We start from the raw sequence: 27,059 nt of genomic DNA, 5'->3' as shown, positions 1-27,059 counted from the left end.
CTAGTTCCATACCAAATTGTCAGTTGCTCTCAGAGAGCCAACACACTGTTCCAAGAACCTGTTGAATTCCCAGTTTGTCAGCTGCTCAACACTTTACCCAAGCGATTCTGTACATCTCTGTTGCTACTTCCTTTGTGTGTGTGGTTGTTTAACCATGAGTCCTGTCAAAGCTCCTTACCTCTACGGGATCAGTGTCCCTATACCGGGACGGTTGATCATGACGTACGCCAATGTGACCGGATTGAAGTTTTAAGTAACAGCAAACTTTCCAGGACATAGACATGTATTATATGGGCAGAAAGCTTAACTTATTGTTAATCTAACTGTACTGTCCAATTTATAGTAGCTATTACAGTGAAAAAATACCATGCTATTGTTTGAAGAGAGTGCACAACAACAAAACTTTTATCAAGGCAACTGGTTTGATACATTCACCTCTGAAGATAAATAATGTACTTACATTCAGTAATCTTGCTCTTGTCATCCTGAGGGTCCCAGAGATAAAATGTAGCATCATTTTTTAAAAATAAAATAAATGTTTATATTAAAATGTAGGAACTGGGTTCTACAGTTTGAACCCTTGCTGCCTCTGGCTCCACACCCCCCTATCCCGGCCGTCAAGATGTGTGAAACTTAAATTTTGTATTACCATATACATTTGGTATTTTCTCTATAGTTAAGTATTTGAAAATGTATCAATTGACCAATATGGCACAGTATGTGCAATGCTTCACTGGATCGATCTATAATTTTGCGCACACACTGCTGCCATCTAGTGTCCAAAATCTAAATTGCGCCTAAACTGCAATATTATATTATGGGATTTCTCTTGCATTTCAAAGATAATACGAAAAAAAAAGAAGTTATTTTTCTTTATCTTTTTTACCCGATCTAATGTATTATATTATCCTACATTAATTTCACACACCTTTCAAATGGTATCAATAATATGCATATCCTTGCTTCAGGTCCTGAGCTACAGGCAGTTATGTTTGGGTATGTCATTTTTGGCGAAAATTGAAAAAAAGGGTCCCATCCTTAAGAGGTTTGAAGGTTTTATCTAGTTGGTTAGACACAAGTCCACCTTTGTAACAAAGACACAACATTCATTAGCGGGTTTGGCACCAACAGCCATGTTTCTCTCAGTGATGTGGTTTTAGAGATCATCTCCTAAATATAATGCCATGGTATTATTGACTGTTGTGATGAATTGCGGCTCCGCAGCCACAATGAAACAAGCCTTTTAATGACTGCCGTCAGTCTTCTCCCAATGCAGAACGCAAACCCATTACTGTACATCCCTGGTGGAATTAATGGCCGGAACCTCAGAGGGAAAGATGTGGCACTGGCACCTCTTTATGACTGTGGAATCCTAAATGATCAGATTACCAATAGTTCTGCAGCAAACAGTTGGAGGCTTGTAACTATGCCGCAGTGCTGGTTGTGTTGACACTCATCACAGCACTAATTCCCTGTTTGCCTTGACTTGACTTTATTGTTTTTCTCCCAGTCTATTTGACAGTATAGTTTTCTGCAGATGTCATAGAACAGTGGTAAAGACGGTTCCTCCTATCCATTGTTGAAGAGGCCAGTTTACCACACATGTCTTTAATGCGTCAAAGATGAAGGACATTGAGAACAAACGGCATATAGACATGATGTGGCATTTCTTCATAAATATGCATAAATCTGGCATGATACTCATTGCAATACACAAGTCACTTGAATAACATGACTTTGCTTCACTTCAGTTTCATGTAGCAGCTTCAATAGTTGACTATTTCCTTTGTAGCTATAGGCTAAATCAGACCCTAGCCTAGTTCTGCCTTTTGGTTCTGAGGGCTCCAGTCACACACACATACCAGAGATGAATTTTAAAGAGGTGTAAGCAAAGCACTCCAGCTGATGTATTGTCCCATTCAGATATCCACAGTGTATTTATAATGTTGGGCCCTGCATGAATTCATCAAGGTGTCGTAAAAATAGAATAGAATAACAGGAGAGAAAACAGTGGTAGAAGTGTTTCTCACTCCTCTGAGGCAGTGTGATCAAATTAATCCATTATGATGTCAAACCAGGTCATAATAGAGATGGATTTGCGGGGGAAAAAGAGACAGCTTTTAAAGACTGCATTACACTTCCCAATTATTCTTGCATAGGGAGTCGTTTTCTCTTTATTCTGTCTTCAATTCAAAGCCAAAACCCCAGAGTAAAGGCAGTACCTGTCCCTCCTCCAGCAGGATAGAGACGAGACAGAGACACAGGCCCTCCCTTATGGGGGGAAAAAAAGAGAGAGGATTGATATTACTCTGTGTACTGACATTTGCATTTCATACAGGGATTTGGAGACTCGTCAGATCTGTGGAGAGAATGTTAATTATTAGATTCCTGCATGATGAAAATCCTATTTTGCATTTTTCTTTTCATAATTTCCAAACTTTTAAGTACTAAGATTTCCTACAACTCAGTTCCATTTAGGCCTAGACTGTAAACAACTTGGGGCAGAGAGAGGCTATTGAGTGAGAATCAATAGCTTGCAATGCTAAGGATGCACATATTTTGTTAAATGTTTGAAATGTGTCCATTATACTGAATCAGGTACTTGAAAGCATACGTGTCATGACAGACTCAACATTCATGCTTACAACTGAATTTTTCATTTTTTTTATTTGCTTTGGGATTGAAGATGTTCACTCATTCTAACTTTTCCATGAAATGTTAATCAGGAGTGGAGTGTTTATTTTGCCGTATTAAATACATCAACTCAAAAGCCTCGTACTTGACAACCAACAGTTTCCTCAAGTTTTGGTGTAGGGTGAGATGCCTAACAGTGACAGAACTAGCTGTATACACATTTTCACTAGTTCAGGAGTAAGGCGATTCCACGGTAACAGAGTGATGCTGAGACTCAGATTTTTCTCTTTAAAAGGTATGCCAAACAAATATCAATGAACATTTTACTAAAACATGTTTAATTAAAGAACAATGCAGAGGCAAAGTTTGGTAACAGAATGACGGTTTATGCCGTTGGTGCCATCTCTCATCGTTTGACATACATTTTACAGTGAAAAATGTGTATTATTTTGTTACTGTGGAATTGAAAAGTATTATACACTTACTACAGCCTACTACAGTATGTCTCTAGGGAAGCTGATGCATTTCTGCATAAGTGAATATTTTCTTGTGTTCTCTGACCCTCATTGGTGTATCATTTTGACAGCCTTATTTCAGCTGCTAGGTTCCTCATAGCCGCTAACAGTTCATATGGTTACACATAGTATATCTCAGTCGCTCTACAACCCTGATCCACACACCTGATTCAAATGGTTACACATAGTATATCTCAGTCGCTCTACAACCCTGATCCACACACCTGATTCAAATGGTTACACATAGTATATCTCAGTCGCTCTACAACCCTGATCCACACACCTGATTCAAATGGTTACACATAGTATATCTCAGTCGCTCTACAACCGTGATCCACGCACCTGATTCTAATGGTTACACATAGTATATCTCAGTCGCTCTACAACCCTGATCCACACACCTGATTCAAATGGTTACACATAGTATATCTCAGTCGCTCTACAACCCTGATCCACACACCTGATTCAAATGGTTACACATAGTATATCTCAGTCGCTCTACAACCCTGATCCACACACCTGATTCAAATGGTTACACATAGTATATCTCAGTCGCTCTACAACCGTGATCCACGCACCTGATTCTAATGGTTACACATAGCATATTTCAGTCGCTCTACAACCCTGATCCACACACCTGATTCAAATGGTTACACATAGTATATCTCAGTCGCTCTACAACCCTGATCCACACACCTGATTCAAATGGTTACACATAGTATATTTCAGTCGCTCTACAACCCTGATCCACACACCTGATTCAAATGGTTACACATAGTATATCTCAGTCGCTCTACAACCCTGATCCACACACCTGATTCAAATGGTTACACATAGTATATCTCAGTCGCTCTACAACCCTGATCCACGCACCTGATTCTAATGGTTACACATAGTATATCTCAGTCGCTCTACAACCCTGATCCACACACCTGATTCAAATGGTTACACATAGTATATCTCAGTCGCTCTACAACCCCAATCCACGCACCTGATTCTAATGGTTACACAGAGTATATCTCAGTCGCTCTACAACCCTGATCCACGCACCTGATTCTAATGGTTACACATAGTATATCTCAGTCGCTCTACAACCCTGATCCACACACCTGATTCTAATGGTTACACATAGTATATCTCAGTCGCTCTACAACCCTGATCCACGCACCTGATTCTAATGGTTACACATAGTATATTTCAGTCGCTCTACAACCCTGATCCACACACCTGATTCTAATGGTTACACATAGTATATCTCAGTCGCTCTACAACCGTGATCCACGCACCTGATTCTAATGGTTACACATAGTATATCTCAGTCGCTCTACAACCCTGATCCACGCACCTGATTCTAATGGTTACACATAGTATATCTCAGTCGCTCTACAACCGTGATCCACGCACCTGATTCTAATGGTTACACATAGTATATCTCAGTCGCTCTACAACCCTGATCCACACACCTGATTCTAATGGTTACACATAGTATATCTCAGTCGCTCTACAACCGTGATCCACGCACCTGATTCTAATGGTTACACATAGTATATCTCAGTCGCTCTACAACCCTGATCCACGCACCTGATTCTAATGGTTACAGTGTGGCAGCTAGCCTAGCCTAGATGTTAGTGTTGGGTCAATAAAGAAAGGTTGCTAGTCCTAATCCCCGAATTGACAAGGTAAAAAATCTGTCTCTGCCCTTGAGCAATCCATGTAACCCTAATTGCTCCAGGGTTGCCGTTGATAATGGCTGACCCTGGCCATGACCCCACATGAGGGTGTACCTGGGGAAAGTTGGGATATGCAAAAAAAACACATTTCCAATTTATACATGCATATAATACACACTTGTACATTTGTGAAATAGGACAAATATAAGCACCTACCAAGTTGTTGTTGTTATTTAAATAATTAGCTGTTTGAAAAGCTAAATCAGGTTAGTTACAACTGGGGTTGGAGTTAAAAACCTACAGGAGGGTATCTCTCCAGGAACAGGGTTGGAGTTAAAACTTACAGGTGGGTATCTCTCCAGGAACAGGGTTGGAGTTAAAAACCTACAGGTGGGTATCTCTCCAGGAACAGGGTTGGAGTTAAAACCTACAGGTGGGTATCTCTCCAGGAACAGGGTTGGAGTTAAAACCTACAGGAGGGTATCTCTCCAGGAACAGGGTTGGAGTTAAAACCTACAGGAGGGTATCTCTCCAGGAACAGGGTTGGAGTTAAAAACCTACAGGTGGGTATCTCTCCAGGAACAGGGTTGGAGTTAAAAACCTACAGGTGGGTATCTCTCCAGGAACAGGGTTGGAGTTAAAACCTACAGGAGGGTATCTCTCCAGGAACAGGGTTGGAGTTAAAACTTACAGGAGGGTATCTCTCCAGGAACAGGGTTGGAGTTAAAACCTAGAGAAGGGTATCTCTCCAGGAACAGGGTTGGAGTTAAAACCTACAGGAGGGTATCTCTCCAGGAACAGGGTTGGAGTTAAAACCTACAGGAGGGTATCTCTCCAGGAACAGGGTTGGAGTTAAAACCTACAGGAGGGTATCTCTCCAGGAACAGGGTTGGAGTTAAAACCTACAGGAGGGTATCTCTCCAGGAACAGGGTTGGAGTTAAAACCTACAGGAGGGTATCTCTCCAGGAACAGGGTTGGAGTTAAAACTTACAGGAGGGTATCTCTCCAGGAACAGGGTTGGAGTTAAAACCTACAGGAGGGTATCTCCCCCCCTTCTCTCCCTGTGCTCTCTCTCTTTCTGCTCTCTCTCTGTCTACTCTCTCTCTCTGTCTGCGCTCTCTCTTTGTCTGCTCTCTCTCTGTCTGCTCTCTCTCTCTTTGTCTGCGCTCTCTCTCTGTCTGCGCTCTCTCTCTGTCTGCGCTCTCTCTCTGTCTGCGCTCTCTCTCTGTCTGCGCTCTCTCTCTGTCTGCTCTCTCTCTCTGTCTGCGCTCTCTCTCTGTCTGCCCTCTCTCTGTCTGCGCTATCTCTCTGTCTGCGCTCTCTCTCAGGCTGCGCTCTCTCTCTGTCTGCGCTCTCTCTCTCTCATTTTTTGGAACACCATTATTTTGGTCTTACTGAGATTTGCTGTCAGGACCCAGGTCTGACAGAATCTGTGCAGAAGATCTAGGTGCTGCTGTAGGCCCTCCTTGGTTGGTGACAGAAGCACCAGATCATCAGCAAACAGTAGACATTTGACTTCGGATTCTAGTAGGGTGAGGCTGGGTGCTGCAGACTTTTCTAGTGCCTGCGCCAATTCGTTGATATATATGTTGAAGAGGGTGGGGCTTAAGCTGCATCCCTGTCTCACCCCACGGCCCTGTGGGAAGAAATGTGTGTGTTTTTTTGCCAATTTTAACCGCATACTTGTTGTTTGTGTACATGGATTTTATAATGTCGAATGTTTTACCCCCAACACCACTTTCCATCAATTTGTATAGCAGACCCTCATGCCAAATTGAGTCGAAGGCTTTTTTTGAAATCAACAAAGCATGAGAAGACTTTGCCTTTGTTTTGGTTTGTTTGGTTGTCAATTAGGGTGTGCAGGGTGAATACACGGTCTGTTGTACGGTAATTTGGTAAAAAGCCAATTTGACATTTGCTCAGTACATTGTTTTTATTGAGGAAATGTACGAGTCTGCTGTTAATGATAATGCAGAGGATTTTCCCAAGGTTACTGTTGACGCATATCCCACGGTAGTTATTGGGGTCAAATTGTCTCCACTTTTGTGGATTTTGGGTGATCAGTCCTTGGTTCCACATATTGGGGAAGATGCCAGAGCTAAGGATGATGTTAAAGAGTTTTAGTATAGCCAATTGGAATTTGTTGTCTGTATATTTGATCATTTCATTAAGGATACCATCAACACCACATGCCTTTTTGGGTTGGAGGGTTTTTATTTTGTCCTGTAGCTCATTCAAGGTAATTGGAGAATCCAGTGTGTTCTGGTAGTCTTTAACAGTTGATTCTAAGATCTCTATTTGTTCCTGTATATGTTTTTGCTCTTTATTCTTTGTTATAGAGCCAAAAAGATTGGAGAAGTACATACATCTCCATTTTGGATAGATAATTCTTCATGTTGTTGTTTGTTTAGTGTTTTCCAATTTTCTCAGAAGTGGTTAGAGTCTATGGATTCTTCACTTACACTGAGCTGATTTCTGACGTGCTGTTCCTTCTTTTTCCGTAGTGTATTTCTGTATTGTTTTAGTGATTCACCATAGTGAAGGCGTAGACTCAGGTTTTCCGGGTCTCTTTGTTTTTGGTTGGACAGGTTTCTCAATTTCTTTCTTAGATTTTTGCATTCTTCATCAAACCATTTGTTCATTTTCTTCGGTTTTCTATTTGAGATTTTTAGATTTGATAGGGAAGCTGAGAGGTCAAATATACTGTTAAGATTTTCTACTGCCAAGTTTACACCTTCACTATTACAGTGGAACATTTTACACAGGAAATTGTCTACAAGGGATTGAATTTGTTGTTGCCTAATTGTTTTTTGGTAGGTTTCCAAACTGCATTCCTTCCATCTATAGCATTTCTCTCTCTCCCTCTCTCTCTCTCTCTCTCTCTCCCTTTCTCTCTCTCTCTCTCTCTCTCTCTCTCTCTCTCTCTCTCTCTGTCTCTCTCTCTCTGCCTCTCTCTCTCTGTCTCTCTCTGCCTCTCTCTCTCTGCCTCTCTCTCTCTGTCTCTCTCTGCCTCTCTCTGCCTCTCTCTGCCTCTCTCTCTCTCTCTGCCTCTCTCTCTCTGTCTCTCACTCTGTCTGCTCTCTCCCTCTCTCTGTCTGTTTTCTCTCCCTCTCTCGGTCTGTTCTCTCTCCCTCTCACTCTGTCTGCTCTCTCTCTGTCTCTTTCTTTCTTTCTCTCTCTCAATTCAATTCAATTCAAGGGCTTTATTGGCATGGGAAACATGTGTTAACATTGCCAAAGCAAGTGAGGTAGACAACATACAAAGTGAATATATAAAGTGAAAAACAACAAAAATTAACAGTAAACATTACACATACAGAGGTTTCAAAACAGTAAAGACATTACAAATGTCATATTATATATATATATATACAGTGTTTTAACAATGTACAAATGGTTAAAGGACACAAGATAAAATAAATAAGCATAAATATGGGTTGTATTTACAATGGTGTGTGTTCTTCACTGGTTGCCCTTTTCTCGTGGCAACAGGTCACAAATCTTGCTGCTGTGATGGCACACTGTGGAATTTCACCCAGTAGATATGGGAGTTTTTCAAAATTGGATTTGTTTTCGAATTCTTTGTGGATCTCTGTAATCTGAGGGAAATATGTCTCTCTAATATGGTCATACATTGGGCAGGAGGTCTCTCTCTCTCTCTCTCTGTGTCTTCTCTCTCTCTCTGTCTGCTCTCTCTCTCTCTCTGTCTCTCTCTCTGTCTCTCACTCTGTCTGCTCTCTCTCCCTCTCACTCTGTCTGCTCTCTCTGTCTCTCTCTCTCTGTCTCTGTCTTTTTCTCTCTCTCTGTCTCTGTCTTTTTCTCTCTCTGTCTCTCTCTCTCTCTCTCTGTCTCTCTCTTTCTCTGTCTGCTCTCTCTCTCTCTGTGTCTTCTCTCTCTCTGTCTGCTCTGTCTCTCTCTGTCTCTCTCTGCCTCTCTCTGCCTCTCTCTGCCTCTCTCTCTCTCTGTCTCTCTCTCTGTCTCTCTCTCTCGCTTTCTATGTCTGCTCCCTGTCTTCTCTCTCTCTCTCTCTCTGTCTTCTCTCTCTCTCTGTCTGCTCTGTCTCTCTCTGCCTCTCTCTCTCTCTCTCTCTGTCTCTCTCTGTCTTCTCTCTCTCTCTCTCTGTATTCTCTCTCTCTCTCTGCTCTCTCGGTCTCTTTCTCTCTCTCTCTCTCTCTCTCTGCTCTCTCTCTCTGCTCTCTCTCTCTCTGTCTGCTCTCTTTCTTCTCTCTCTCTCTCTCTCTCTCTGTCTTCTCTCTTCTCTCTCTCTCTTCTGTCTCTCTCTCTCTGTCTTCTCTCTCTCTCTCTCTCTGTCTTCTCTCTCTGTCTCTCTCTGTCTCTCTCTCTCTGTCTCTCTGTCTCTCTCTTCCTCTCTGTCTTCTCTCTCTTCTCTCTCTCTCTCTTTCTGTCTGCTCTCTGTCTTCTCTGTCTCTCTCTGTCTCTCTCTCTCTCTCTCTGTCTCTCTCTGTCTCTCTCTCTCTCTGTCTCTCTCTTCCTCTCTGTCTTCTCTCTCTCTCTTCTCTCTCTCTCTCTGTCTGCTCTCTGTCTTCTCTCTCTCTCTGTCTTCTCTCTCTCTCTCTCTGTCTGCTCTCTGTCTTCTCTCTCTCTCTCTGTCTTCTCTCTCTCTCTCTCTCTCTTCTCTCTCTCTTCTCTCTCTCTCTGTCTTCTCTCTCTCTCTCTTCTCTCTCTCTTCTCTCTCTCTCTGTCCTCTCTCTCTCTCTTCTCTCTCTCTCTCTCTCTGTCTTCTATCTCTCTTGCTCTCTCTCTCTGTCTGTCTGCTCTCTCTCTCTCTCTCTCTGTCTGCTCTCTGTCTTCTCTCTCGCTCTCTCTCTGTCTGCTGTCTGCTTTGATCGCTTCTGCTAATTCTATTCCAACTGTAAGATGCACCTGGAGTGTACAGCTGCTGCTAGAACAGACAGTTTCTGGGATTAGATATCATTAAACCTTGTTTCATTGTTTTTCAATGGTGTTCAAATTCTGCCCCCCCCCCAAAAAAAAAAAAAAAATCTAGGCTGTATCACATCTGGCTGTGATTGGGAGTCCCATAGGGCAGCGCACAGCCTATGGGATGCTGGGCGCATTGGCCCAGCATCGTCCGGGTTTGGCCGGGGTAGGTCGTCATTGTAAATAAGAATTTGTTCTTAACGGACTTGCCTAGTTAAATAAAGGTACAATAAAATGTAAAACATTCACCTGTAGGCAGTGCCCAAATATCATCCTTATAACACTGACTCCTGCTCTGTCCTCATAGGAAGTAGCAGAATAATGCTTTTCACAAGTTCACGTCCATTTTGTTCTGAACGCTGTATTTCCTAGGTGGTAGTGAAATATGGCGTCTATAAGATGAGGCTGTGCTCCTAGACTGTGTGACAGCAGGAAGTGACTGGTTAATTGTCACCTGTGGGTGTTTTCACACTGCTGTGTTTAAGGTGTGCCAGGAATGACACGGCTAGGTTCTCTGAACCTCCGCTTCAAGGTGAAAAAAAGTGATTGGCTTTGGCACATTAGCATTTAGTTCATGCAGTTCAAAGGCTGAGAGGGGGAGAGTGTGAGACGGTGTGTATTTGGCTGCTGAAGTTATTTGGCATGCTGAAGTTACTCACTATCTTCACCTGTGGCCTCCCCAATGGGTTATGTGTGTGTCTGTGTGTGTAATGTTTTTGTTCTAGAGGTGTGTACTCACGCTAATCATCCAGCATCACCTGAGCCTCCCCTTCAGCCGTTTGTGAGTGTCTGTGATGCCCTGTGTGTGGTTGTTTGCAGATGGTGTTCACTAAAACTTTTGTGTTCCTTGCAGCAGTGTGTGGTGCATTTCAAGCGTGAGTGTTTCTGCTCTGCCTCACCTGTGTCTCCCTCTTGGCTGCTCACACACGCTAGAGAACAGAGAACACCCTTAAGGACTATTTGTCCCATCTTTGGCATGGTGTACCTCATGGAGAGGTCTTGTTCCCGTCACATTTCAGCTCCAAATCTCCCCATTACCTCCAGAGAATTCATGAAAGGTGTTATTGTCCACTTGCAGTGGATATACCCCAGTGTATGGCAGTGCTCTTCCTTCTTCCAGTCTTTGATCTGCTAAATCCACTTAAGGCAGTGTTGTGATGGGCTCCCCCCAGCGTCACACTGCCTCACAAAGGTCTAAGGAGCAGGTCCAGCCACTCCATTCTGGACCTGCCACTCACTCTCTGTTCATAAGGAGATGTCTAAGCCCATGTGGAATGTCAGAGCACCTGCTTAGACATGATGTGAGGCTGTAGGAGACAGGACTCATTGCGGCCCTCTTTAAGAGCCCCACACTGTGACGTGATTGGTTGTGAGTGGCAAATCATCCTCTCCTCCTCGCGCCAGCGTTCAAGAGGCACAGTGGGAATAACCCCTCTTCATGTCCTTGGATCGGTTTCATCCACACTGCTATCACACAGGCTAAGGCAATCATGCACCTCACAAATACAGACACACCGAAACACACACATGCCTAGCTCTCCAGGGACTCAAAAAGTCAGTCATTATGGAGTTGGCTGTGACGTTGGAGCTCTGGGTTTGCTGTGGGGGGAATTGTGTCTCGGCCTGCAGGCAGGCCTCTGGGAACAGCCAGTCCCCTGTGTCGTGAACACAAGCAATGAGAAGCCAGCGAGAGAGTCCAGAAACAGGCTCCCACTCCTTATAGGAGTTATTTCACTCTGTGTAGAGCATGAATCCTTGTATTACAGAGGGCAGGCTATGGAGCCAGCAGCTGAGACCTGTGCTGTGGGACCAGTAAACATTGAACTGGGGAGATGAGGAGAGAACATTAGAATGACGAGCAGGTCATGCCATCAAGAGCACATTTTGCTAAGAGTGGTAATAGCTCCCTGGGTGGACTGAGCTCTGAATGATGTGATTGTTTTTCTATGGTGGTGAGGTGGTTTGACTGCAAAGCACATATTGACAGTGACATTTAAATCGTATGGTGCAGGTAAGTAGAGTAGGGAGCATTATTTCAGTAATCTTTAGCTAGGTCTAACCATTGACTAAAATCAGTGTTTCCTGAACTCAGTCCATCAAAGCTTAATGATTAGTTGATTATTTGAATCAGCTGTATAGTGTTAGGGCAAAAACCAAAACATGCACCCCTTGGGGTCCTGAGGACCGAGTTGAGGAAACCCTGGCTTACATACTACAGTACTAGCCTGGGTACCAGTCTGTTAAGCTAACATACCACTCCACTCTGTCATACCAAAGATGTTTAGCATTACAAGGAATGGAATAATAGCTCACCAGACTGTTACCCAGACTACCTCAGTACTATGGTTGCAATGAAATGATCATATCCATAGAGAACTATGAGCTATAGGGGTCTCTTAAAAGCTCTCCAAGCCCATATCTCTGTGGAGACTCAGGAAACACTAATAACCTCGGTATAACTGCTGATCATGGACTAGCAGCAGACCCCATCAGACCTCAGTGGCCAGCTCAGTTCATCATGCTCAGTTCATCCCTCATTAGGCCTCCTTGACCCACTATACTGTAGCTGAAGATTTGCTTACAGTGCATTACTTTAATGCAGTCAATGATATAGTATACTGCACATCGTAGCTAGCTGTTCCACTTTCCTGCTTATAAGACCATAGCATAATGTGGGCCGTTTCTACTTGGTGTCAGGTCCTTTGTTCACTGAGTACTGGGTCTGGCTGGGCCAGGCCTTGACATGTACAATGGGATGTTAATGGTAGGGAGAGAAGTCAAGGGTCTGGAACACTGTAGTCTAAAAGCCTTGGCTATGAAACAGCAGTTCAAAGAAGCATTTTGACACTACAGAGACACTGGATGCACAGTGTGATGTTTGAACTGAACTCGGTGTCAAAACTGGACTTTTCCTTTTTTTCATATATATATACTTAGTTTAAGGAGCCCAGGAAAGCACACTAATGTTTTCTGGACTTCAGTTTGCTTGTTCACTTAATTTCTTTGTGTTTAGTCTAATTGGTTGGGTAGAGAGTGCTGTTTTTTATGAGGTGACAAGCTGTAGGCTACTCCAGGCAAGAAGCTCCAGTCAAGAAGCAAGAAGTTGTTTAATTTTCATTTTAGAAAACAAAATGTTTTTTGTTCATGTTTTGCGTAATTAACCAACTGTGAATGACAGACATGTTTATTAACACTAAGTGAATACAAGTTCTCTTGACACATTGTTTTTATCCTTGAGGATGTTTAGAGAATAATGTCTCAGCCTGCTACATTCAGTTACAGGCATGATAATGATACCTCCACATTTCAATACGTGGAATAAATACTGCTCGTCACTGTGTTGGAGCATTTATTGCTGTGTCATCCGATGCCAATAACAGTTGAAAAACAATTGGAATGTGTAGTTAATGTTGCTGTGAAATGTTTTTCTTTGAGTTGTCGGGATGCTGTTGGTGAAATGACACCCTCAGAGACTTGTGTATTGTCTTCATTTGTTTGTTCTTATTGTCTCTGTTTAACTCAGAAGGCTCGAAGAATGAGATCCCTAAATAACTTTACAATTTCTGGGTGTAATAGTGTTTTGTGTATCTAATTAACCCTTGTGTGGTGTTCGTGTGGTCATGTTGTTGTTATTCACCCAATGTCCGCAGGTCTGATGGACCCACAACGTTATTGGGTTTTTAAAACAATACAGCCATAACAATTGATGTAAAAACAACTTAACTTAGATGTTGACTTATATCAATCACAAGCAATATAGACAGCATACATGGTTAATATTTGCCATTTACCTCTGCTAGATCACATTTATCAATAAAAGCTCTTCTTTTTTAAATAAAATGTGATTTTTGTTTACAAATCAATTATAGTCAAGACATGGAGTGGAACAAATCATGTTTATCTTGAACAAATATAAATGAAACAAGGTTTTTATCACTTAATGTTTATTGCTTTGAACTGAACAAATTGGAAGGACAAATGTTACATACAGTATTTTACAGAATGAGCCCTATTGAACACAAATTAAGTCCGGTCTACACACCACATGAGGGACAGTTTTACTGTGTGTGTATTGCAAATGTATTTCTTGCACTTGATACATGTGTGTTGTCGTGTCTTTGGCTATGCCGGATTAAGTGATATGACATGCTATTCTATAAAATCATTTCTCCATACTTAATATTACCTGATTGAGCTAATCATGTAAATGTAATTAACTAGAGAGTCGGGGCACCACAAAATAATATTTATAGAGCTGTTATCTTCCGAATAAACTCTTAGTCATATTTTACATCAATAGCAGTCAATATTAATCGTCACCTTAATTCAGTCTCATCTGAAAGTTGTAAATACTTGGTTATCTTCACGAACCCTGACTAACAAGTTGAATCAGCAATACAAAATTGCGCTTCATTATTTATTTACTAAATACCTAACTAATCACACAGAATTACACATACACATAATTAATCATAACTTGATTACAAATTCCATCATAAAGGAAAATGTCCCTAGTGGGAGGAACAGATATGACAGCTTGTTACACAAAAGAAAAGGGGTTGGGTTTGAGTGAAAGAGCGGGAAGACTGTGGAACAAAGGGAGGATATAGCTATGATAGCTGTGCTATCGTAAATACAGTATCTTATGCATTCTAAATTACCGCCCATTTGGAAAAGGAAAATGCAATAAATATTTACTCTGAGCTGCGCTTCAGTAGGTTGGTGGTAGATGGAAGGCCATATTGCCCAACCGAGTCCTATGAAGAATGTCTCTGCTGGTAAATTGGATACGTTGTAGTAATGTCGCTGTGATGGGAGACGGGATACCCTGTCTGTTCCTTCCTAACCTGCATTTGCAGCTGCTGTTGCTAACTCAACGGCTAGGAGGAATCACTTCTGTAGTGAATAAGAGTTCAACCAAAGCTCATGCTGATGTTGGCTTCGTTCTGTAGTTATTATCTGAACCATTCTGACATCGGACCGTCGTCCTCACATCCTCGGAACAGGAGGTTATATTATCGTCAAGACTTTATATAGGAAGGGAGAGGAGGGCGTGTTTGAAAGGTTGTATAGCCCATGTCCCTTCACAGGGGCGGGCCACTGATTGAGCAGAGCCCTACCTTATGAAAACCCAAATCTCACATTTTAGAAGCTAAAATCACATTTCATCCCATCATGAATAATTTCATATTCAAACATTTAATTGAACAACAATTCCATGTGAATCCGATAACTCTGATGTGTAGACATTCCACTGTAGAGTTTGTCATCTTATCATTGATGAGAATGTCTCAGATGACAACCGAACTGACATCATATTCATTAAATACCACCGCATATGTTCAATTGGTCGGATTACCAGAATATAGTTAATTTCCCCCCACCTTCTGATGTTCCCAGAATGTCTGTTAACCAAGGGGTTTGCAAATGTAACATCAATAGGGTAGAGAGAGGAAAAAGGGGGAACGAGGTATTTATGACTGTCATAAACCTCACCCCAGGCCAACGTCGTGACAGTGTTTTATATTTTTATTGAACCTTTATTTAACTGTGTACGGTTTCATTCTGTCCTTCTCGGGTCCACACACATTGCAGCACTTCTTGTTGCTACTGGCTGAAATCTAGAATGATGAAAACACTTCACAAAACATTTCACTCACATATACAGTGGGGCAAAAAAGTATTTAGTCAGCCACCAATTGTGCAAGTTCTCCCACTTAAAAAGATGAGAGAGGCCTGTAATTTTCATCATAGGTACACTTCAACTATGACAGACAAAATGAGAAAAAAAAATCCAGAAAATCACATTGTAGGATTTGTAAGAATTTATTTGCAAATGATGGTGGAAAATATGTATTTGGTCAATAACAAAAGTTTATCTCAATACTTTGTTATATACCCTTTGTTGGCAATGACAGAGGTCAAATGTTTTCTGTAAGTCTTCACAAGGTTTTCACACACTGTTGCTGGTATTTTGGCCCATTCCTCCATGGAGATCTCCTCTAGAGCAGTGATGTTTTGGGGCTTTTGCTGGGCAACACGGACTTTCAACTCCCTCCAAAGATTTTCTATGGGGTTGAGATCTGGAGACTGGCTAGGCCACTCCAGGACCTTGAAATGTTTCTTACGAAGCCACTCCTTCGTTGCCCGGGCAGTGTGTTTGGGATCATTGTCGTGCTGAAAGACCCAGCCACGTTTCATCTTCAATGCCCTTGCTGATGGAAGGAGGTTTTCACTCAAAATCTCACGATACATGGCCCCATTCATTCTTTCCTTTACACGGATCAGTCGTCCTGGTCCCTTTGCAGAAAAACAGCCCAGAAGCATGATTTTTCCACCCCCATGCTTCACAGTAGGTATGGTGTTCTTTGGATGCAACTCAGCATTCTTTGTCTTCCAAACACGACGAGTTGAGTTGTTACCAAAAAGTTTCATCTGACCATATGACATTCTCCCAATCTTCTTCTGGATCATCCAAATGCTCTCTAGCAAACTTCAGATGGGCCTGGACATGTACTGGCTTAAGCAGGGGGACACGTCTGGCACTGCAGGATTTGAGTCCCTGGCGGCGTAGTGTGTTACTGATGGTAGGCTTTGTTACTTTGGTCCCAGCTCTCTGCAGGTCATTCACTAGGTCCCCTCGTGTGGTTCTGGGATTTTTGCTCACCGTTCTTGTGATAATTCTGACCCCACGGGGTGAGATCTTGCGTGGAGCCACAGATCGAGGGAGATTATCAGTGGTCTTGTATGTCTTCCATTTGCTAATAATTGCTCCCACAGTTGATTTCTTCAAACCAAGCTGCTTACCTATTGCAGATTCAGTCTTCCCAGCCTGGTGCAGGTCTACAATTTTGTTTCTGGTGTCCTTTGACAGCTCTTTGGTCTTGGTCATAGTGGAGTTTGGAGTGTGACTGTTTAAGGTTGTGGACAGGTGTCTTTTATACTGATAACAAGTTCAAACAGGTGCCATTAATACAGGTAACGAGTGGAGGACAGAGGAGCCTCTTAAAGAAGAAGTTACAGGTCTGTGAGAGCCAGAAATCTTGCTTGTTTGTAGGTGACCAAATGTTTTATTTTCCACCATAATTTGCAAATAAATTCATTAAAAGAAATTCCTCATTTTGTCTGTCCTATTTGAAGTGTACCCATGATGAAAATTACAGGACTCTCTCATCTTTTTAAGTGGGAGAACTTGCACAATTGGTGGCTGACTAATTACTTTTTTGCCCCACTGTATAGTTACAGCAGGCCAAGGTAGGAGAGTCAGACACACATCACTCACACTTACTTATGGTATTGGAGTTGTTGGTTCTGTGAGTCGTGCAGATGGGGCACCAGCATCCTCCTCACGATGGCTGCAGAAGCCGGGGTCCTTGGGATATGTTGCCTCCTCTGGATTTGAGGTCATACCAATGCCTAGCCCGTCTCCTCTGGAGCTTCCCTCTGTTCCAATTTGTGTTCAGATGACAAACACGTTGTACGCCGAGATGTCCAAGATGTTGAGGAATATATCACTAGTGGCCAGCGTAGGGTTCTTCTTTTGCAGCTGTAGCCAGTCACCAGCTTGTCTAAATTGTCCATCTCTCCTTTGGTGGCCTTGATGTTCCTCGCCACAGATTCTCCCATCCCTATGCAGCGTACCCATAAGTACCTCATTTTTGCCTTCCTTTGGCGCATAGGACACGACGATGTGTCGGCCGTGAACACAAACTTGAGCAATTGATAGGCCTGTTCCGTGTATTCATCAGCTGAGGTGGGAGCTCTGGCTTGTTTTTTTCGTACTGTTCCTACCATCGCCAGCTTCCTCTTGAGGAGCTTCTGTCCCAGCTTGTGCGAAGTAAAAAAGTTATCGCATGTGATGTTATAGTCACGGACTTCCTGTGTCACGTCCAGGATGACCCGCATCCCTTGGTTCTTCTCAGGGGCTCCTCCATCTGGTTTCCCTGTATACACTTGCAAGTTCCACGCATATGATGAAGCAGCATCACAGGCATCCCACATCTTGATTCTATATTTTGTGGGTTTAGATGGTATGTACTGCCTGAAGGGGCAGCGGCCCCTAAATGGCATAAGCTGCTCATCAACAGTAACGTTGGGCCCAGGGTTGTAAAACAGGGGAAGGCGGTCCACCCACTTGTCCCACACTGACCTGATTGCATCTAGCTTGTCTCTCTGGATAAGAGTGTCTGCTAAATTACTCAAATGTAAAATGTTCCATGGTTTGATTGTGAAGAAACCAAAATACAATTTTCTTTCACAAGAGTTATAAATAATTGCTTTGGAATGCCCTTTACACACACAGCTTGTTATCTCACAGTAAAAGAGTTGGCATGGCGTTCAGTACAATTTCTCGATTAAGGTTAAAAACAAGAAATAAGGCTGAATTGTGATCAGATTTCAATCTCCTCTAAATTGCACCTGCTGTCTATGTGAATGGCCCTGAGAAGAAGCACTTTATCCCAGCTGAAAATGTGGCGCCAGACAACCTGAACGGGAAGATTTTAATTTACTGTCCATTTTGAGATATTTACCAGACCCATGCTCACTGGGTGCGTAACCCATTAGTGCATCCACCCATGGTGCTCAGAATGACAGAAACCACATTTAGATTATGGTAATGCCTCTTAACAGAACATGCAACTCCTGTAATGAATGTGTGAAAACCAATAGAACAGGAGGGAAATGGCATATGAGGAAGTCTTTCATAGGCAGCACGTGTGGCAAAAGGCCTAGCTGATTATTGAGTTGCGGCTGTCAATGACAAGCATCTATAATATATATATATATATATATATATATATATATATATATATATATATATATATATATATATATATACACTCATGGGTACGCTGCATAGGGATGGGAGTTATCTGTAGCCAGGAACATCAAGGCCACAAAAGGAGAGATGGACAATTTAGACAAGCGGTAATTTAAAATGTTGAGAAAAGAAGAAGGGGAGTGGTGTGTGGCTTCTCTCCAGAATGTCTGCGCTCAGGTCTCCAGCGTGCACTCAGCTGTCTCCTGTCTATTCTTGCGCATTTATTGTTTCATTGTGTGAATTGTTTGGCACCCGTGGTAAATGTACCTTTAATCCCGCTCATTTGGTTATTCATTTCTGTTAATGCATTGTGTTAATAGGTCTACAGTCATTTACCGTTCTCATTCTTGGATTGGAATCGTTGTTTGCAGAGTTCACAACCTCCTACACTTGTGAGAAACAAGTTTTAGATTATTTCCTAACCATCATGTTTGGAGTGCTCCATGTGAGCAATGAGCATGGGTCTGGTTTCTCTGTCTTGTTAGTGTTGAGGAAGCATGCACACATTGAAGTAGCCTACCTGCGTGTAAATGAGCATGGGTCTGGTTTCTCTGTCTTGTTAGTGTTGAGGAAGCATGCACACATTGAAGTAGCCTACCTGCGTGTAAATGAGCATGGGTCTGGTTTCTCTGTCTTGTTAGTGTTGAGGAAGCATGCACACATTGAAGTAGCCTACCTGCGTGTAAATGAGCATGGGTCTGGTTTCTCTGTCTTGTTAGTGTTGAGGAAGCATGCACACATTGAAGTAGCCTACCTGCGTGTAAATGTAAGCATGTGGGTTGGGTTGTTTTGATTTATTATTGTTTTAACTCACCACGCCCACCACTAGTAAGCTGAGCATCTCAGACATTTTTTTCTTCACCTCACACAGTAAGTGAAGTCTTTTATATATATATATATATATAAATATATATATAGATTTTTTTTTACATCCACTGCAAATGATAGCCTAATAGTTCCTCACAGTAGGCCAATTTGAGTAATATTTCCAACATTCTCCCCCTCGATAGTCTCGGTGTGAAAGAGTAAAATATCATGATCTGATGATCCCATATATCCAGTGGAAAAGTCATAAAATAACTTGTGATGAGCTCACTGGAATGAAAACTCCAAGGGCACGGAATAGGCTAGTTGATGTAATGTTGCAAGTTCGCTAGACTGCTTCAGGCTGGATCCAGTTGATTGATTTGATACAATGTTTCACTTCACTAGCGATCGCTCAAGTCAAAACATATAGAAAGGTAGACAGGCAGAGTAGGGAGATTAATTTCCATCAGGATATTTTCTTCTGTTTTTATTTATTGGCTTTATGTATTTTTAGTTAGTTGACAATGGAAGTTATAGGCCAACAGCAGCTTTGGCCATCTCTGAGTTCCATGTACTAATTTAGGCTATTTAGGCCCCAATGATCACAACGTGTCCATAAGACAGAGGCTGGCGCTCTCGCATTAGTTCAATTGTAACTTTTTATATTTTTTGGTCATTTTAATTACGATCAACCATGTGACACAGATTTTTGAGAAAGAAAATAATTATTATTTAAATGAAACTATTCCACGAAAATGCGCGCTGGCACACAGATTGGTAGAAATGGTAGAATAAATTGTATGCTTCCCCAAACTTGAAACTCATAAGCCGCCAATGAAGTCTTTATAAAATAATTTCCTCCGTGTTTTTATGGTTGTATTTTCAAGTAAGGTAAGACATGCCTCATAATATGAAGTGAAACATTCAGGGTTCAAACAATTTAAGAATGTTTTCAAAATGCATAGTGCCTCCAGCTCACATTGAAAAGTGGTGTGTGACACGCTAATAGCCTACCTACCATTGTTTTTTCTCCCAGTCAATTATCTGGCAACAATTATTTATCTGCTTAAAAATACATTGATGGTCAAAAGCTGGCAATTATCGGCTAACGGAAACACTGATTCACAAGCAGCCCGCACAGTCTGACACAGATAGATGGAGTTATCATACATGTGTGTTGTATGGAAGGTTAATTTCAGGAAAGATTAAGTTATGGATGATTTTGTGTGTGTGATTGATCTGATCACACCTTCAATGAGCTCATACTGGCAAGCGGTACCGGAGCGCCAAGTCTAGGTCCAAGAGGCTTCTGAACAGCTTCTACCCCCAAGCCATAAGACTCCTGAACATCTAGTCAAATGGCTACCCAGACTATTTGTAGTGCTAATTGAGCCCTTCCCTCACTTGTATTGCTACTTTTGTCATCTCACAGCAAGCCCCAGATAGGGCAAGGGACTAAGTAGCCCTAGAAAGGCCTTCAGATGTCATAGGAGCACAGCCTATGATTTAGTGACCTTCTAGAAGTCCAGCTTTGCTCCTATAGGAAAAGTCTGGACGGCTCATTTCTCATGTTCTATAGCACCTCACATTTCCCACACCACATGATTGTATTAGATTGAAAACCCTCCTCAGTCACTGACTGTGTTAGTCAGCAACAGGAGGTAGATTTTTCCTCTTTCCAATGTTTGGAGAAAGGGAATACAATAGTTCCTTTTCACTTATGAGGAAAGAGAAAGGGGGATACGTAGTCAGTTGTACAACTGAATGCATTCAACTTAAATGTGTCTTCTGCATTTAACTCCACCCCTCTGAATCATGAGGCACACTGCCTGAGGATGCAGTCTCAATGCTACAAGGAAATTCACCCAGAATACTCTGACAGAACACCCCCACTGATCATTAATATCATAGCATGAGAAGCTTGGCCATCTTTCTGCCTGTTTGCATGTGACTGAGCATCCTGATGGATCCATGTTACAGTAACCAAGGGTGACCCCCCTCATTACTGCCCTGGCCTTGACGTGGCGTGCTGTGGTGTCCAGCAATACGAGCTGCCCCTCACTACGCCTCACAATTTAACGGATGATGCTTCCCTCCATCCGGACGGACGGGTGTCAGTCAGGCATCCGTCCATCTCTCTGTCTGTCTGAGCATCTCGGGGGGCTTCCGGCGTGTAACGAAACATTGAGCTGATGGTGTGGCTAAGGCCTGGCTCATTTCACGCCTCTTGGCTTTGATGTACATACATGCTGCTGTGGGCTCATCTGAGACCAGATGATGAGATCAGGCCTGCTTTATGGGCAGTGTACAGTGTAGTGCAGCAGCATGTCCTCTGTTGTCCTCTGTCACAGTCTGACACTATGTCAACATGGAGCAGTCTAAAGAGGCGCATGCCATCGCAGTCAGGGGTAGCGTCATGTTGATAGATCATGGGTTCATTGCTGTGGGAAAGATGAATAAAGCCGCTTTGAATGTTACTCTAATAATTAGAGCGGACTTTGTCTATAAGCTGTGGCTCTAAAACCTAGAGAGATGTTGTTGGTTGTCGATGAGAACTGACTGTGTTAGCTTCTGACTCATCCCATGGCACACAATACACAGGAGATGAATATCCAATCCAGTAATTCAATAATCAGACATCCCTTTATTTGAGTTGGAGGGCAACACCGATGATAATTTACCTGACACAGCCAAGGCTATAGCAAGTGATTAGGTCAGGTTAATCAAATCAAACTTTATTTGTCACATGCGCCGAATACAAGTGTAGACTTTACCGTGAAATGCTTACTTACAAGCTCTTAACCAACAGTGCATTTCAAGAAGAGATCAAATATTTACCAAGTAGACTAAAATAAAAAGTAGTAATACAAAAAGTAACATAATAAGAATAACAATAATGAAGTTATATACAGGGGGCAGCAGTACCGAGTCAGTGTGCGGGGGTACGATCGGACGCCGAGCAGTTGCCATTCCAGGCGGTGATGCAACTGGTCAGGATGGTCTCGATGGTGCAGCTGTAGAACCTTTTGAGGATCTGGGGACCCATGACAAATCTTTTCAGTCTCCTGAGGGAGAAAAGGTTTTGTCATGCCCTCTTCACGACTGTCTTGGTATGTTTGGACCATGATAGTTCGTTGGTGATGTGGATACCAAGGAACTTGAAACTCTCGACCCGCTCCACTACAGCCCTGTCGATGTTAATGGGGGCCTGTTCGGCCCGCCTTCTCCTGTAGTCCACGATCAGCTCCTTAGTATTGCTCACGTTGAGGGAGAGATTGTTGTGCTGGCACCACACTGCCAGTTCTCTGACCTCCTCCCTATAGGCCGTCTCATCGTTGTGTCGTTAGCAAACTTAATGATGGTTTTGGAGTTGAGTTTGGCCATGCAGTCGTGTGTAAACAGGGAATACAGGAGGGGACTAAGTACACACCCCTGAGGGGCCCCAGTGGTAAGGATCAGCGTGACAGACGTGTTGTTGCCTACTCTTACCACCTGGGGGCGGCCCGTCAGAAAGTCCAGGATCCAGTTGCAGAGGGAGGTGTTTAGTCCCAAAGTCCTTAGCTTAGTGATGAGCTTTGTGGGCACTATGGTGTTCAATGATGAGCTGTAGTCAATGAACAGCATTCTCACATAAGTGTTCCTTATGTCCAGGTGGGAAAGGGCAGTGTGGAGTGCGATTCAGATTGTGTCATCTGTGGATCTGTTGGGGCGGTATGCGAATTGGAGTGGTCTATGTGTCCGGGAGGATGATTTTGATGTGAGCCATGAGCGGCCTTTCAAAGCACTTCATGGCTACCAACGTGAGTGCCACTGGGCGGTAATAATTTTAGCTTCCTTGGGCACAGGGATTATGGTGGTCTGCTTGAAACATGTAGGTATTACAGACTCGGTCAGGGAGAGGTTGAAAATGTCAGTGAAGACACTTGCCAGTTGGTCCGTGCATGCCTTGAGTACACGTCCTGGTAATCCGTCTGGCCCAGCGGCTTTGTAAATGTTGACCTGTTTAAAGGTTTTGTTGACATCAGCTGCCGAGAGTGTTATCTCACAGTCATCCAGAACAGCTTGTGCTCTCATGCATGCTTCATTGTTGCTTGCCTCCAAGCGAGCATATAAGGCATTTAGCTCATCTGGTAGGCTCTGGGCAGCTCACGTCTGGGTTTCCCTTTGTAGTCAGTAATAGTTTTCAAGCCCTGCCACATTCTATGAGCGTCAGAGCCGGTGTAGTAGGATTCAATCTTAATCCTGTGTTGACGCTTTGCTTGTTTGATTGTTCGACTGAGAGCATAGCGGGATTTCTTATAAGCGTCCGAATTAGTCTCCCGCTCCTTGAAAGCGGCAGCTCTAGCCTTTAGCTCAATGCGGATGTTGCCTGTAATCCATAACTTCTGGTTGGGACATGTACGTACAGTCCCTGTGGGGACGACGTCATCAATGCCCTTATTGATGAAGCCAATGACTGATGTGGTGTACTCCTCAATGCCATTAGATGAATCCCGGAACATTCCAGTATGTGCTAGCAAAACTGTCCTGTAGTGTAGCATCCGCGTCATCTGACCACTTCCGTATTGAGCGAGTCACTGGTACTTCCTGCTTTAGTTTTTGCTTGTAGCAGGAATCATGAGGATATAATTAGTCAGATTAGCCAAATGGAGGGCAGGGGAGAGCTTTGTGTGTGGAGCTGTGTGTGGAGTGAAGGTGGTCAAAGATTTTCTTTTTTTTGGTTGCACATGTGACATTCTGGTAAAGATTTGTAGCCATCTTAGTAGCGTATTTGTCTGTGCGTTTGTGTGTGTAATTTATGTGTGTGCTTTTCTCAGTTAATTATGGTTAATATTCTCAGTAGCCTGTGTATATGTTGCTGCTGTTGGTGTAATTTAGATTCCTCTCATTAACTCTGATCTCTGACAGGCTGATTCCTCAGCCCCTCCAGCTCTCCCAGCATGGACCCCTGTTTTTGAGCATGAGGTCAGGAGAAGCACCCTCTGTGGGCAGGAGAACATGCTACAATGAATTTGATGAGTTGTAACCAATATGATGGGATATGTGCCCATCCCTGTCTCCTCTCCTCTAGGCTTCTGCATGTCCTAGTCCATATCACATCATGTTTGTCCACTCTGTGGGAATGGAGGAGAGAGAGAAGGTCACTTAGATGGCGCTCTGGAAAACAACATCTGGGAACACTGCTGGATATGAGTGATGTTTGTTTCTTAGTGATCTGCTTTCTGCAATTCAAGTAAATGAACTCCATCTAAATAAAAACCTGATAACTAACTGAAGGTTATGTGTTATAAGGAATATGCTGTTTATTTAGGTTGTGTTGTACTCCTGTACCGCTGTCTGTTTCACCTTTATCCCAGACCCCCTCTCCTCTCCCTGTTAGGGTTGGCTATGCTGAGCCTCACTGGCAGCAGTTCAGACAGATTACTGTCACGGTAATTGGCTTTTCCAGACCTGATTTGATACTGTATGAGCCTCTTGTCTGATCCGTACACCTCTTTACTGCAGTAATGGAAAGATGATGAGGCCCACATGAAATGTTTTTCTCATCATATTGCTGGTGAAATCATACGTCTCGTGTTACCCCTGTCAGGAGCGCTGCTTTATCACAGTCTGAACAAGTGCAGTATAGGGAGAATTGCATTAAAAATAGAAATGTCGTAAGGGAGAATTTATCCAATGTGCTTGTGAAACTTGAATATGAACCTTAGATTTATCGTAGTAACTATTACCACACATAGTAGTTAGTCAGTAGTTTCTTGTTGACATTTGTCTAGAGGTGTGTGTCTGAGAGACACAACTATTTTACTGCACTACACTACTATTAATACAGTCACAGCACTGCTACCAGTCCTGACACTGCTAGCTTTCATGTCCTACTTTAGGTGTAACCTGACTGTTACCAGACAAGTTGATACAGCAGCGTCTCCTTCAGATTTATCCCAACAGCTGTGGCAGAGCTGACATGGCTGTGTCTCTCCAGTTGCAGGTGCCTTAAGCCCAAATCACTAAAGTGTTTTTATGGGTGTGAATGAGCGGGTACATGCTGGATTTAGAATGCACCTTAGTGAATGAGAGAAAGCAAACGGGCTGCGGGTGCCAATGCCGTCATGTGCTTCAAATTAGAAAGCAAGTCTATTTTTCTCGCTTCTACGCAAAGCAATGCTGTTAAAGTGAGCGGATAAATTGCCTGTTTGTGCATTGTTATATCTGGAATTGTGACATGTATAATTAAAAGGTGCGTATTTAGTGTTAAATTTAGCAGCAAGTGCCAACAATACATATTTTAAAACAATAACTTTAAGCCTACCTTTGTTGATTTCAAATACAGGCATATAGCCTAAGCAGGCTACAGATGGGACACTCGAGGAGCTCCGTTCAAGAGGGAATACTGTTCTGTAGAAATAACGAGACTTGCTAAATTCTTTATAAACTGCTAGGATATATTAGCTACAACTCTCCTCACGTTCATGAGCGAACAGGAGGCAGGTACATTGAGTCATAACAAACACAACAATAACTGACAAGGGCTACGTAGCGAACATAACAAATGCAACTGTTTATTATGGATTATCATGACGATTAAGTTGGCATATACGTTATGCAGTGAATGTGCATTGATGCTCTACTCTCGCACAAGTTTTGATGCGGTTGATGGCGCATCTCTGTGCGGTTTCGGCTTCATCCTCAACATTGAAGAGGAAGCTGTGCTACATGTACTAGAGCTGTGCAATATGGACAAATCCATTTCACGATAAATAGCCTGTATGTATGCGGTAAAGGATGAATAGAATGACACGTTTAACAATGCACCACAGTTGTTTTTGTTATAATGTCCTTTAAACTACTACTACTAGTTTGATGGTTGCAGCCATCAATTGTCCCATTAACAATCACCATATTAGCAAACTTATTTCATTTCAAACTTAATTTCTCTAGTATGGGCTAGTTATTGTAAAGAATGATGTCAGCAAAATGCGTGCAATAAGTCATTAATATGGTCTGGGTCGATCATTTTCAGTTTGTTGTCCCAGCTCTAACATGTATTCATATCCTCCTGTGTTTCCTGGAGCATCTGCTGTTGTCAGAGCACAAATCACATGTTATTGGTCACATACACATGGTTAGTAGATGTTAATTTGCGTGTAGCGAAATGCTTGTGCTTCTAGTTCCAACAGTGCAGTAATATCCAACAAGTAATATCTAACAATTCCCATCAACTACCTACTACACACATCTAACAGGTAATCTAACAATTCCCCACCAACTACCTGATACACACAAATCTAAAGGGGTGACTGAAAATATGTACATATAAATATATGGATGAATATATGGATGGCCGAGCAGCATAGGCAAGGTGCAGTAGATTATATAAAATAGAGTGTACACAGTTGAAGTCGGAAGTTTACAAACTCCTTCTCCAAATACATTTAAACTCAGTTTTTCACAATCCTGACATTTAATCCTAGTAAAATTCCCTGTCTTAGGTCAGTTAAGATCACCACTTTATTTTAAGAATGTTAAATGTCAGAATAATAGTAGAGAGAATAATTTATTTCAACTTTTCTTTCTTTCATCACATTCCCAGTGGGTCCGAAGTTTACATACACTCAATTAGTATTTGGTAGCATTGCCTTTTAAATTGTTTTAGCTGCATATTTAGTTCATAT

The 27,059-nt window shown here is 42.5% G+C and overlaps 1 protein-coding gene across 6 annotated transcripts in view; it reads left to right on the top strand.

Annotated features, from left to right (window-relative positions):
- Positions 1–27,059, top strand: part of suclg2 (succinate-CoA ligase GDP-forming subunit beta) — a 126,232-nt gene that overhangs the window by 61,218 nt on the left and 37,955 nt on the right. For 2 of the 6 annotated variants that reach the window (XM_090205988.1, XM_090205986.1), the window contains one exon: positions 24,461–24,660. The exons of the other annotated variants lie outside the window; for them this stretch is intronic. In XM_090205988.1, the coding sequence (XP_090062114.1) occupies positions 24,461–24,538 (78 nt within the window). In that variant the 3' untranslated portion in view covers positions 24,539–24,660. Of the gene's footprint in view, positions 1–24,460; positions 24,661–27,059 lie in introns of those variants that run through there. 6 annotated transcript variants of the gene reach the window in all.

This window comes from Oncorhynchus mykiss, chromosome 17 (genome assembly GCF_057628025.1).
Source record: "Oncorhynchus mykiss isolate SJ-2025 chromosome 17, ASM5762802v1, whole genome shotgun sequence".
NCBI lineage: Eukaryota > Metazoa > Chordata > Actinopteri > Salmoniformes > Salmonidae > Oncorhynchus > Oncorhynchus mykiss.
Note: the sequence above shows the minus strand (reverse complement) of the source record. Positions and strands in the feature narration are given on the sequence as shown.